Source organism: Staurois parvus, unplaced genomic scaffold (genome assembly GCF_062004578.1).
Source record: "Staurois parvus isolate SC_StPar_1 unplaced genomic scaffold, SC_StPar_1.0 ptg001476l, whole genome shotgun sequence".
Taxonomy (NCBI): Eukaryota; Metazoa; Chordata; class Amphibia; order Anura; family Ranidae; genus Staurois; species Staurois parvus.
This window is the reverse complement of record NW_028319272.1, coordinates 40,001-54,409: the sequence shown is the minus strand read 5'-3', so window position 1 is coordinate 54,409 and position 14,409 is coordinate 40,001. Positions and strand designations below refer to the sequence as shown.

Here is a 14,409-nt window from a genome sequence, read left to right as displayed (position 1 = left end):
TTGCTACACTGAAACAGTTTTGTGAAGAGGAGTGGTCCAAAATGACTCCAGATCGTTGTGCAGGTCTGATCTGCAACTACAGGAAACGTTTGGTTGAGGTTATTGCTGCCAAAGGAGGGTCAACAAGTTATTAAGTCCAAAGGTTCACATACTTTTTCCTCCCTGCACTGTGAATGTTTACATGTTATGTGTAATTAAACCATGGCAACATCTAATGTTTGTGTAGTATTATGTTCAGCAGACTGTGTTCTTCTATTGTTGTGACTTAGATAACGTTCAGAGTACATTTTATGCCCAATTCATGCAAAACCCCACGTAATCCCAAGGGGTTCACATACTTTTTCTTGCAACTGTATATTTAATAGTTTTTATTTTTTGTACTATTTTGACCACCTTTAGGTTCTCAGTTTTTGCTCAGACCTTGTTTTTTTTCCCCTATTAACATAGGAGATTCTTTAGGGGAAATGGGTCCTATTTTCTATTCTTTCTGATTTTTCTTTTGCACCCCTTGCTAAATTATATATTTATATACATACACACACACACATAAAAGCTAAAAAGTGTTCCTTACATTCCGTGTATTTAAAGTGACTCTGTAACTATGTTTAAAGGGGAAATACAGTTCTTCCTGAAAAGTGACAATTAATACTCAGCTGTCCATCTAAATACAAACAAAAAATGAACACAGCGCAAACCAATTTTAAAGAAAAAAGACAGAAGAAAAAAAAAGTCTAAATAAGTCCCAAATAAAGAAAGTCTCGTGTTTCAAAAAACAAAAAAAAAAAAACAAAAAAAACCACAAAAAATATATAATTCCCAATGTGTTCAAATCATCTGTAGTGATTCAAATATTCACCCAATCAGGTGATTTCCAACTGGGTAATGGCTTTAGGAATCAGACACACACTTGGAGGTGAGATGAGATCTCCACAATTGTATAACACTGAACGAATCTCCAAAATCTTCAATATTTTTCTGAACAATACCTCACGAGTGAATGAAAGAGAGAAAAGAAAAACCAAATCGTGTGATACTGCATAAACTATAAATAGAGCTAATGTTCACCATTACACTCACATTTAAAAAATCAATTACAAGCTCAGATGGACACGAAATCCCCTCAAACGGCCCCCAGCAATCCTTCCCTGGTAATCCGCAAACTCTCGCTCATGGATGGTGTTCTACAATTGTGGAGATCTCATCTCACCTCCAAAGTGTGTGTCTGATTCCTAAATCCATCACCCACTTGGAAATCACCTGATTGGGTGAGTGTGGGTGAATATTTGAATCACTACAGATGATTTGAACACGTTGGGAATTATATATTTTTTGTAGTAAGTTTTTGTTGTTGTTTTTTTTTTTTTTAAACACGAGACATTCTTTATTTGGGACTTATTTGGACTTTTTTTTCTTCTGTCTTTTTTCTTTAAAATCAGTTTGCACGGTTTTCATTTTTTTTTGTATTTTGATGTTTTTTTTATCTTTTGAGCGGCAGCATTCTTTTATTGTGTGTTATTTCTTTGGCGCAGGTTATTTCACATTTTTTTCACCTGTCCATCTGCCCACGCTGACAACCCTTGGCTGCCTGCTCAATGATCTTCTGCATCCAGCTCACTCCCAGGTGTCAAAGATGCATGGTTCCCCTGTTGTGGTTCCTTCTGCCAGCCCCAGCATTTTGCAATAACATAGGAGCCAGCAGATGAAAACGCAGAGCATAGACCAGGGGCAGACTGACCATTTGGAAACTCGGGCACTGCCCGAGGGCCCGGGGCCAGTAGGGGGCCCCATGAGATGTCCCTGGTACCTTTTTCATAGGCTTTTTTGAGTTTGCGCAAGGACACAGGGGCCCCATGATCCCCTCTTGCCCGGGGGCCCCATGAGTTGTTGTCAGTCCGCCCCTGGCAGAGACACACCTAGAAGTGTTGAATGTAAAAAAACATTGAGTAAACTTCATTCTTCAATTCGAATCAGTTTGGTGACGTGAGCAGTGGCACAGGTGAGTATTATCTTCTTTCCTTTCAGGCAAAAACCGCTTTTCAACTGTTATAAATAGTGACAGAGCCCTTCCTTCGTCAACTGTATAATAATTCAAAGGTTCCTACGACTCACCTTCGGAGCTTCTGCCTTACATCTTGGTTCTTGATTTCATTCTTCAGGTCCTCAAAATCCTGTGCTGAGCTGAGACTGCAATACATCCTGTAGTCATTGTACGGTGGAATGCCATGGTCCCTGCCACGTTGGATATTGATGGCCGCAAGGTCCAAAGACACAGTATGCACAGCAGCAAAAAGTTTTTCAGTGAGCTCCAGATTGAGTAGTTCTGTGGGGACCCTCATCTTACCAGGAACCCCAAAGAGCCCTCGCAGAATAGGGTCTATCCCTCCTTCTTGTAGCAACCTGAATGGGCTGAAGAAGGCCTTGTGCAACGGGAGATGGCCTTGTTGGATAGGTTGAAAGGTTTCATTCAGTCGGTAGATGATGGGGTTAATCAGGGTGTGCCCAAATCTTAAAGCAGCAGTGGCAAAGGCATTGAAGATTGCGCTGTTGACATTAGGGTTGTAGCCTTTATACTCCCCCAGCATTCTCATTCCAGGTTCTCCAAGAATCTTTGGAAGCCAATGGGTGAAGGTAATGTGCTGCATTTGAGCGCCAACAATCTTTCTGGCCTCGTGGTAGATCTGATCACCGTTCCAGTGCGGGTTGAGCTTCTGTAGATGTTCTGCAATACGGTTATGCTCTCGAAACCATAAGGTATGCATGGCAGTAAGGCCAAGCTGTTCATTAGCTCGATGGTCTCCAGCTAGAAAGCATGGGACTGAACTTTCCCGTTCATCTCGCATGCATTCTGTAGGAGGTCCGTGAGCAAAAGGCATCATGGGCTTTCCAAAAGTCATCACTCCTCCGGCTTTCAAAACACCCCTCTGATTTGTCAGATCTCTGAGCTCTAAGGACTCATGCTCAGAACTCCCGTACACATTAGAGGCATCAATGTAAGCAGTGAGCATATTGACCTGCTCTCGGTAATAGGCCGAGTCCATAAGAAGAGAGGTCACACCACTGCCGCAAACTGGGCTGGACCGGGCAAAGAACATGCAGTGTCCATTTTTTAACCGAGGATCTTTCTCAGGCATGGTGATGGGAAAGCAGGGAGGGTCATTGGTACACACCTGGCTGCAAGGTGCTCCATCAGAGAATCTGGACATGCCTAGTGCTGGAATGGTCTGGTCTAGATCATGATCCAGAAACTGACCCCACTGCATGAGCATGTGTGTATACTGGGCATCTGGAGTGATGGTCTCTGTGCCAATCATGGTGGTAGACACCAGACGAGGGAGCGGTAAAGGCAGCACACCCGACTCATCCGATGCTCCTCGGGGGTGGTTAAAGCCATTCTGATAGGCGGGCTTGAGCAGGCGCTGGAAAGCAGTGACAGATGCTCCCCACATTGGATGCCGCAGGTTGTTACATGTGCCATCGTAGGTACGGTAACGCTGGTGGAAACAAATGTCTGAGCAGTTAGGTGTCCGCCTGTGAGCAGAGCAGCCCGAGATGTTGGCAATCATCCTGATGTAGTGTGGGGACACCAGGTCCCTATAGTGATAACCTGTATGGAGTAAAACTGAAAAGGTTATAGACTCACACAAACAAAAACTGCTGTTTACAATGGACACAAGCTTCCCATCCAAATACAAAATAAATGTTGCCCAAAAATTACAATTGGGTAGTTGGGATATAACTAAATGCCATTCACTCTTAATATGTATTATAAACTGGACCTCCCTGCAACTTACTCTGTAGTTTACCAAGGCAACCTGGTCCAGGACCCACTGGACATTATAGAAGCAGAAGCACACTGATGAGGTCACCCCTGTGACCATAGCACAGTTAGACCAATAGCAAAGCAATTGAGCCCTCATTGGCGTCCCAGTGTGAGTGATGTGGTGCATGTGTGCATGTGGTATACCTCTATGGAGTTTCATTTAACCAGTTGTGGACATTAGGCTAAACACACCACACGAGCAACATCGATCTAGATCAGACCAGTTCATTAAGATCACTGTCCTACCTGTGCTGTTCAAATCTTCTGGCAAGCCTTGCTGCACATGTTCCTCTATCAGTTCAAGGGTCCTCTCCAGGATCTCTGCTGCTCGAACAGTTTCGATGGCCTGAGGGTCCCGGGGGTAGCGGGCCAGGGCAAAGAGATCACTGGGTGACTTGGGTAATCTGCGTAAAGATAATGGTCTCATTTTTGTAGGATGCGCCATGCCATAGTGTTCTACCATGACATCAATGGACAGAAGTTTATGTTAAAGAGGCCCTGTATTGTGGAATTCATGCACAAAAAGGTAAACAGAAAGACAAAAACTAGTCACTAGTATTGCCTGTCTCGCTGCAGCGGACATCTTCCCCATCCATGATAATGTAATATGCCTTGAGCCACACTGCATATCCGAGGAAGAGGAGAAGCTCTTTGCTTCATCACATCAGAGCTATTACCTAGATTGCTGGTGGTCTGATAATGAATGAACAATCAAGAGGCAGCAAGAGAGGAAGGACAGCTTCACTGAATGGAAGAAATGGAAGCACAGAGATCCTTGCACTGAAGGTCATTAGGTACAGTTTCCCCTCCAGCAAGGAGAGCAGTGAGCAGCACAGTAGTGACCTCTCCCAATCTCACTCCAGATCTGGTGAGACTAGAATTTAGGGGCAGCAGCGCCTTAGTTCCTCACATTGCAGATGGATGTCTGAGCCTACAAAACAGGAATGCCTAGGTACAGGAAATGCTTTGCAATTTTTCAGGTGGAATTCAAGACAAAAGATCAATTTTTAGAGTAATGGGGCATTTCTAGACGTTGCTTATAGCAAATCACTTTTTGAGTTCGGGCTCATTTTAATATGCCATTGGCACTCAACACAGGAGATTTGGTCTTATTTTAGTGGGACCAGGCCACATACAACTTTACTATTTCCTCATAACAAGCCGAGAACCAGCTATGGCAAATTAATTGACAAAAGTAAAAAAATAAAACTATAGGTAGTATATTGAATATGAATAATAGAGCACATAGTATTCTCAAAAGCTTACAGTTATCAAGAGGTGGTTTATGAATGGCGTTTTGAGTGAATTGGGGGTAATATAAATATCTCACCAGTAGGAGAGAACTTTTGGGCATGATAACCAGATATGTAGCTATGAACATGGATCTGATCTGCCCCTCCAATAAACATACTTGTATTTACACTACAATAACATTTGGCTCGGTCTGTTGGAACACCATCTGCTCAGAATTTTATGCTGAATTTCTCAGAGTTCTCCGTTCCTATAAACAGAACTGAGATTTTTCTTTCCTTTTGCATAAAAGCCTTTCTCTGAGCCAATTACCATTTGGAGATCCAATTCCCTTTTGGAGATTAAAAGAAAAAAGTAAATTGTTGATGTTTTAAAAGTTGTTTTAACAACTGCAGGATTTATTGCAGCCCATCGATGTACCCTGCCAATATAAAACTATGCTATAGCCATACATTTTTGTTTTACTAACTTCTTCTCACTTCTGTATAACTTGTATAATATTGTTTGCAATTTACACTAATTATGTATTGAGTTAAACAATATACAAGTGTCATCAATATTGTCAACTTCCTTCCTGTACGGATTTAAATGAGAGAGGAAAACAACCACATATGTTGATTACATAAATGATTACAAGAGCTGCCCAGGCAAGAGTGGATCTTCCATACCTAAGTAGTGTATAAAGCGAATGAACTGGTGCCTAAAAGTGAATTCTTCTTCTGGGTACCCACTGGGTATGATCCCTTCCCTGCTGAGCATTTATGAGCAAGTCCTCCCCCACAGTGCAGTTACAAGTAGTCCATATTCCATTCCGCAGCTACGAGTGATCCCTTCCCTGCTAAGCAGTTATCAGCAATTCCTCCCCTGCTGAGCAGCTTCAAGTGATCCCTCCCTTGCTGAGCAGTTATGAGCAAGTTCTCCCCTGCTGAGCAGTTATGAGTGATCCCTCCCTCTCTGTGCAGTTACAAGTGGTTCATGGCCCACTGAGCAGCTACAAGTGATCCCTTCCTTGCTGAGCAGTTATGAGAGAGATTCCTCCCCTGCTGAGCAGTTACAACTGATCCCTTCACTGCTGAGCAATTAAGAGTGATTCCTCCTCCTCAGTGGGGGATCCATCCCTCACTGAGCAGTTACGAGTGATCCCTCCCCTGCTGAGCAGTTACAACTGATCCCTCCCCTGCTGAGCAGTTACAACTGATCCCTCCCCTGCTGAGCAGTTACAACTGATCCCTCCTCCTCAATGGGGGATCGATCCCTCAATGAGCAGTTAGGAGTGATCCCTCCCCTGCTGAGCAGTTACAACTGATCCCTCCCCTGCTGAGCAGTTACAACTGATCCCTCCCCTGCTGAGCAGTTACAACTGATCCCTCCCCTGCTGAGCAGTTACAACTGATCCCTCCTCCTCAATGGGGGATCGATCCCTCAATGAGCAGTTAGGAGTGATCCCTCCCCTGCTGAGCAGTTACAACTGATCCCTCCCCTGCTGAGCAGTTACAACTGATCCCTCCCCTGCTGAGCAGTTACAACTGATCCCTCCCCTGCTGAGCAGTTAAGAGTGATTCCTCCTCCTCAGTGGGGATCCATCCCTCACTGAGCAGTTATGAGTGATCCCTCCCCTGCTAAGCAGTTACAACTGATCCCTCCCCTGCTGAGCAGTTAAGAGTGATACCTCCTCCTCAATGGGGGATCCATCCCTCACTGAGCAGTTACAAGTGATCCCTCCCCTGCTGAGCAGTTACAAGTGATCCATCCTCTGTTGTTGTAAATCTCTCTCTGCTGAGCGATTGCAAAGGATTCCTCCCCAACTAAGTCACAAGTAATTCATCCCTTGTGGAGCAGTCACAAGTGATCCCTCCTTTACCAACACTTCCAAGTGATTTCCCACTGAGCAGTAACAAAAGACTGCCTGTCTCCGAAGGGGCAACCATCTGTAGGAATAAACACTTATCAAAGTGTCTGAAATAAAAGCTGCTTCATGCTGTACTACCGCACCTCAACTCAAGCCCATACTTTTTATCACCGACTAAAATTTCCACAGCTTGAATCTGATTGGTTGCTGTGGGGCAACACTAACAGTTCCTATCTTTGACACAGCACTGGTGCTTGCACAAGGAAGGGCTTCTTACCTACAGGGCAGCCACCTGTACCAGTGAGACTCCTCACCTGCTGAACAGGTATCTGTGAGTGGCGTTGAAGCTGCTGTTGACGCTTTGGATGGCTTCTCGCAAAGACATCTCCACAAAGGCATCCCCGATTCGTGTCGTATCTGGGGAGGCGCAGACAATCCGTCACAGTTTTCATCATTTGCATAGGAAAAAAATTACAAAAGACAGCAGTGTTATGTGTATTGCAGAGTCCATATGATTACAGGACTTTGTATTTGCATGGTTTTGTAGATCTCCAAAAAAGTACACAAAACCTTGACACAAGACACATTTAGCTGGCTTAGGCCTAGGTTGCCTACTCACAGAGCGTACTTACCTTGTGGCTGCACATACAGCTGGACCGGCACAGAACTGACCCCCATAGAGCTGGTGGCATGACAGTGATATTGCCCGCTATCCTTTATCACAGCCCTCTGGATATAGAGCGTCCCCGATTCCAGAACGGTGTGCCGTCCATCATTTGGCAGTTCTTCTCCTAATGACACAAAACCAGACATAGCGTGGATGAATTTAAAACTTCTGATGAGAATCATTTGGCAAAAAAAAAATTAAAAAAGCTATGCTTTCAGTCTGTATTTTTGTTGAAAATTTTCATTGACATCCTGTCAGATGAGACCGTTGTCACCGTCACGGGAGGAGAGGAGGAATTTCTCTAACAGGGACCAGATAGAAGTAAAATCAGGACAGTCACTCTATCCAAAAACTAATCACTTTGGTATGAATTGCCTACTTTAGATAGCAGAGAGAATACTTTTTTTTTTGCAAGAAATATTTCCAAAAGAAAGTCTCATTTGTTTCCTCCACCCAAATTGATAGAGCGTCTTACCTTACTCTATTCTAGATTTTTTTTTCTTTTATTGAAAGGCCAGTTCTCTGAATAGGAGTGGATATTTGTTCCATTGATCAGAAGCGATTGACGAAATTCCTCTACGGTCGATCATTGTGGCAGGGACAAAATAGAATAATAGCGCACTAGATTGATGGAATGGAGGGTCTTTGGTTTTTGATTTGTATTCAATGCGATCACTTTATTCGCATTCAAATGATTGATTGATTATATTGATAGGTATGTGACTTCCATGAGTGAGATGAGAGGAGATGATGACCTCAGGCTCTAGTAGTCCATACAAAGCCTTTCACTTCGAGTCTTTTAAGGACACCAGAAGCTGTCATGAATTTGCACCCCACTGAGGTCTGGCATCTGTGCAAGGCTTGGCAGAGAAGAAACCCAACCAACCAGCGATCAGCTGAGCCGGGCTCTCTGCCAAACCTGGCGGCAGAATAATCAGAGGAATTATCACATGACAAAAGAGGTTATCCGCACAATTTGGACTTCCTACTGTTCATATGGAGGCCAAATCACACGTGACAATACAACTTCATGTCATTTAATTCCTGCACTGAATCCTTCAAACAAAACACTACCAGAGACATGTTTTTGGCTTTGAAAACCAAGGCACCCATATCAAACTAAAATCAAGGGGGGAAAACGGATTTTTGCAGGAGATGGTAAAATGTGAAACACTATCAAGCGTTGCATCATTCATTGTTTTAAATCGATGATTGATGATTTGCAATCATTCGTATCTAAAGTGATCACACTTGTTTACCTTAAAGATAAACTCTGGGAATTGGAATATAAATGTACCCCCGCAGTTAATGCACCCCCCTCGCATTTCATAGTTACATAGTTAGTCTGGCTGAAAAAAAAGACAAAAAAGTCCATCCAGTTCAACCATAAAAAAAAAAAAATTCTTAATCCTACACCCACAGTTGATCCAGAGCAGGGGTGGACTGACAACTCATGGGGCCCCTGGGCAATAGGGGATCATGGGGCCCCTGTGTCCTTGCCCAAACTCAAAAAAGCCTATGAAAAAGGTACCAGGGGAATCTCATGGGGCCCCCTACTGACCCCGGGCCCTTGGGCAGCGCCCGAGTTTCCAAATGGTCAGTCCACCCCTGATCCAGAGGAAGGCAAAAAAACCCAGCAAAGCATGATCCAATTTGCTTTCTGCAGGGAAAAAAATTCCTTCCTGATCCCTCGAGAGGCAATCGGATATTCCCTGGATCACCTTTACCTATAAATGTTATATCCAGTTATATTCTGTGTATCCAAGAAAGAATCCAGGACTTTCCTACAGCAATCCACTGAGCTGGCCACAACCAACTCTTGAGGGAGTCTATTCCACATTTTCACAGCTCTCACTGTGAAGAAACCTTTCCATGTTTGGAGATTAAATCTCTTTTCCTCCAGATGTAAAGAGCGCCCCCTTGTCCTCTGTGATGACCTCCGAGTGAATAACTCTACACCGAGGGTTTGTTTAGTTTAGGGGTGCTAATGGTGTAAAACGTGCCTTACGTTATTCCAATAATTCCAATATTATTCTCAATCTGTGTGACAGATCCAGCACTGCTGCCTGCCTAAGCCGCTCTCAGCCGTGGTTGCAAAGCTTGCCTCCTCCATGCTCATTGCAAGGTTAATAGCCTCGCACTATAAATGAAGATGTTGAGGGACCCCCTGCAGTTTGCAACTTGAGGACAGCACTGAAGTCTCCTGGAGCGAGGGATGGGGTAAGAAACAAACCTTTCCATGCACCCCTAGACTAAACGCAGAACTTAACCCTTGCAGTGCTTGGTGGTTCACTAGAGGGGGGCAACTGCAGGGGAATATTTAGTCTAAACCCCATAGAGGGGGGCAACTGCAGAGGTATATTTTGTCTAAACCCCATAGAGGGGGGCAGCTGTAGGGGTATATTTTGTCAAAACCCCAAAGTTCAGCTTTAAGCCCCGGTCCAGATCAGCACAACTTGTTTTGTGACTTGAGAATTCAGTCACATGACACATGACAAGTCGCAGCGAATTTGAAAAAAAAAATTCTATACTATTTTATGTGCAATTTCATTGTGACTAGCATTGACCACTGTTCAATGAAGCCACACTGACTTTCAGCAAGCCGCAATGAAGTTGCACTGAATAGTTGTCTTTAACCACCTCCCGTCCGGCCGTTGTATATAAACGGCCAGACGGTGGCACTGCAGGGTTGGGTGGCGGTTTATAAACGGCCTCCCTGTACCCTGATGGTGCGCACTCCCTGGGAGTGTGCAGCACCGCAATCCGGTGCCCGCTGTGTCCTCCGGACACAGTGAAACACCGATCGTCAGACGGGACCTCTGTACGAGGTCCCGATCATGTGATCGCTAATTGGCCAATCAGTGATCACATGCAAAGTAGTAAGCAAGATGTCACTTGTGACATCATTGCTTACTACATGTGAAATCTGTGAATGATCACAGAGGTCACATGGTACAGGGCTATTCACAACAGCCTTGTACCATGTGACAAGCTGTGACCAATCACAGCTCACTCAGTAGTTCTCAATGGCTGCAAGAATGCAGAGAGAAGGAGAAATGATTGCTTTACATCCTATATGGGTGTAAAAGCAATCAGTGTAAAAAAAAAAAATATATATCACCCCCGACAAGTAGTACAGTGTCCATGGTGACACTGTACTGCTAGGGTGACCGTATGTAAAAAAAAATAAAAATAAATAATATAAAAAAATAAAATAAAAATGTAAAAAAAATGTTTAAAAATTAGAATTATTTTTTTTTAAACTAATTTGGCTTTTTTTTTTTTACTAAAAAGATAACAGAATACATTTTGGCCAAGATTTATGATGAAATATTATTTATTTGCAAAATTTTATAAGAAAAACACTTTTTTTCAAAATTTTTGGACATTTTCATTTACATAGCAAAAAAATAAAAATCCCAGTGGTGAATAAATACCACCAAAATAAAGCTTTATCGGTCTAAAAAAAAATGGTAAAAAATTCATATGGGTACAGTATTGCATGACCGCGCAATTGTCATTCAAAGTGTGATAGCTCTGAAAGCTGAAAATTGCCCTGGACAGGAAGGGGGTGAAAGTGTCCGGACAGAAAGTGGTTAAAGTTGCGCAAAGTATGCGACTTCAAAGCTGCACTGGGGTGAACCAGGGCTAAGTATGAGATAGTTTTGGTAGAGCAGCAGAGGTGCCCCAGTAGGATGTGAACATGTGAGCTGATAGGTTAGGAGGAACTCCTGTGGGATTTGGGGAAATTTTAAAAGAAGGGTGTTGGGAGGGGGTTGTTGATTGATTGGATACGGGATACGGCTTAGCATGATGTGAAAACAAGGCATTGTGCGCGCACCCTGTAATAAATGGATGGCCTCATTCAGATCACTCCAAGGATTTTCATCATGGTAAAAATGTAGGGCTTGATACCACCTGGCAACACGCCTGCAGACGTAAATAGGGTCATGCCGCAATTTAATGGATGTGTTTGTGGCACAATGAAGAGGGATATCAGTGTGAAGTCCCACTTGAAATTGGCACGTGAGAAGAGGCACATCGCTTCCTGACTGCCTGCTAACTGTGGGCCAGCTGCTGCTGATGAAGTGATCAACCCCAGATCACGGGTTGGAAGCATCATCCATGGGAAAGGGGCTCTACTGCCGACTTAATAGACCCACCCTAAAAATGTCAAGATTGCTCTGGTCCATGTGTACAGGTGCAGGGTCTGAGCTGGTTAAGAAGGTCCTTCTGGGAAGGTTACAATAACCAAGGTGGGGAAGGTGAGGGTCTTACCATCTTTAGTCCAGGTTATGACCGGAGCTGGTCGCCCATTGGCAGAGCAAAGAAATTCGACATCCTGGCCTTCAGTCACTGTCTGGTCTTTGGGAACCACGGAGAACGTCTGTGGATCTGAAAGTGAAGTGAGGAAATCAGAGGATCCAAAACACAAAACAAAAAGCTGTTCTACCATTTAGATCAGGGATGCTCAACCTGTGGTCCATGGAGCCCTCTGATGTGGCCCACGGAGCCCGCTGATGTGGCCCACGGAGCAATCTAATGTGGCCCACGGAGCCCTCTGATGTGGCCCACGGAGCAATCTGATGTGGCCCACGGAGCAATCTGATGTGGCCCACGGAGCAATCTGATGTGGCCCACGGAGCAATCTGATGTGGCCCACGGAGCAATCTGATGTGGCCCACGGAGCAATCTGATGTGGCCCACGGAGCCCTCTGATGTGGCCCACGGAGCAATCTGATGTGGCCCACGGAGCCCTCTGATGTGGCCCACGGAGCCCTCTGATGTGGCCCACGGAGCTATCTGATGTGGCCCACGGAGCAATCTGATGTGGCCCACGGAGCCCTCTGATGTGGCCCACGGAGCCCTCTGATGTGGCCCACGGAGCCCTCTGATGTGGCCCACGGAGCCCTCTGATGTGGCCCACGGAGCCCTCTGATGTGGCCCACGGAGCCCTCTGATGTGGCCCACGGAGCCCTCTGATGTGGCCCACGGAGCCCTCTGATGTGGCCCACGGAGCCCTCTGATGTGGCCCACGGAGCCCTCTGATGTGGCCCACGGAGCCCTCTGATGTGGCCCACGGAGCCCTCTGATGTGGCCCACGGAGCCCTCTGATGTGGCCCACGGAGCCCTCTGATGTGGCCCACGGAGCCCTCTGATGTGGCCCACGGAGCCCTCTGATGTGGCCCACGGAGCCCTCTGATGTGGCCCACGGAGCCCTCTGATGTGGCCCACGGAGCAATCTGATGTGGCCTACGGAGCCCTCTGATGTGGCCCACGGAGCAATCTGATGTGGCCCACGGAGCAATCTGATGTGGCCCACGGAGCAATCTGATGTGGCCCACGGAGCAATCTGATGTGGCCCACGGAGCCCTCTGATGTGGCCTACGACCACAAACCAGGAAAGTGCATGCCTGGGGTTGACAACCCATTGATGGCGATCTGGGCTTCCGACCCACCATCCCAAAGCATCACAATGCAGTGAGGGACCAGGCGGCCACAGAAGCCGCGTAAGCTGATGCTTCCTCTGTAGCGCCAGCTCCTGTCCCAGATGGAGCGATACCAACTGCACTTCACCCGAAAACTTTCTAGCAGCCTTGAGAACGATGCCAGCCGCAGCTGCAAGAGCTGCAAAAAAGCTCAATGTATTAAATATCACATACACGGGGCATAACAGCTTTGCCATTGGGCATATTAGTACCTATAAAAGGCTGCTTTCCCAGTGATCTGCGGGTGCAGCGCAGTGCACCTGCGGCTTTCCTGCAGGTTAATTGCAGTGGGCCATAGACTTTTATTATATCTCGCGAGTTTGGTGTGCTTTCAGAAAGTGCACCACACCCGCAAGATGTAATAAAAGTCTATCGCAAAGCGGAGCTAACCCGCAGGAAAGCTTCAGGTGTGGTGCAGGTAACCTTCATCGCATCAATGTGAAAGCTGCCTTGTAGGGGGCTCAGGACAGAAAGGGCTCATTTACATTTGAGGTTTGGGGGGGCGGCAGCACCCCATAGTTCATTGTGGTCCGTGACCAGTTATAAAATCACTTAAGTGGCTCTCACTGTTCCAAAGGTTGAGCAACCCTGATTTACAAGAAGACCAGATATAAAGAACCAAAGCTAAACCAGGGGGGCTCTGTGACCTTTCCTGGCTATTCCTAATGCACCGGGAATACTGTATGTCTCCACATCAATCATTTGTTTTATGGCCTTGTATTTGCTCACCTTGTACGATGATGGACGCCGAGGCCTGTATGCTGCCCTCGCTGTTGCTGGCATGACAGTGATAGAGCCCCTGGTCCGCGGTGGTGACATTCTGGATGTACAGACCTCCAGAGCTGGTGACGGTAAAGCGCCCGTCATTGGGAATCGCTTCCCCATTTTCTGCAGTCCATGTAATTTTTGGCTGAGGATCCCCAGACACGCCGCACTCCAGGGTGACGCTTCCATCTACGAGTGCCTCCGTGGTTTGTGGATGGATTATAAACACTGGCTTCGCTGAGAAGGAAGAAAGACATGCGTAAGTAACTTCCATGGCAGGGCAGTCAGCCACCTACAGATCACATTGGAATGATGTACTGTCCGGATAAAAGCGAAGTAGTTGGACAGCTCACACAAAGACTGCTACCAGGGAAGTTCTAACCCCGTCCCTTGACTTTGCACATGGGTGAAAAACTCCCTGCGCAAATACTCCCACCATCTCTGCCAGGACATGAAGGCTGGCCAGAGCCTGTCGGAGGATCTGCGCATGCGTAACTATGGTGGTGCCAGAGGAGACGGGGCAGAGCCTGTACACAGCGGGACTGAGATTCCATTCAGACTGGCCATT

The 14,409-nt window shown here is 45.9% G+C and overlaps 1 protein-coding gene across 1 annotated transcript in view; it reads right to left on the bottom strand.

The window, feature by feature from the left end:
* LOC149435784 (peroxidasin homolog) overlaps positions 1-14,409 on the bottom strand; it is a 53,633-nt gene that overhangs the window by 18,750 nt on the left and 20,474 nt on the right. Inside the window, exons 10-15 of the mRNA XM_089662438.1 lie at positions 13,806-14,078; positions 11,866-11,982; positions 7,553-7,711; positions 7,235-7,337; positions 4,067-4,224; positions 2,110-3,604 (exon numbers count right to left, since the gene is read on the bottom strand). Coding sequence (XP_089518564.1) covers positions 2,110-3,604; positions 4,067-4,224; positions 7,235-7,337; positions 7,553-7,711; positions 11,866-11,982; positions 13,806-14,078 — 2,305 coding nt within the window. The remainder of the gene's footprint in view (positions 1-2,109; positions 3,605-4,066; positions 4,225-7,234; positions 7,338-7,552; positions 7,712-11,865; positions 11,983-13,805; positions 14,079-14,409) is intronic.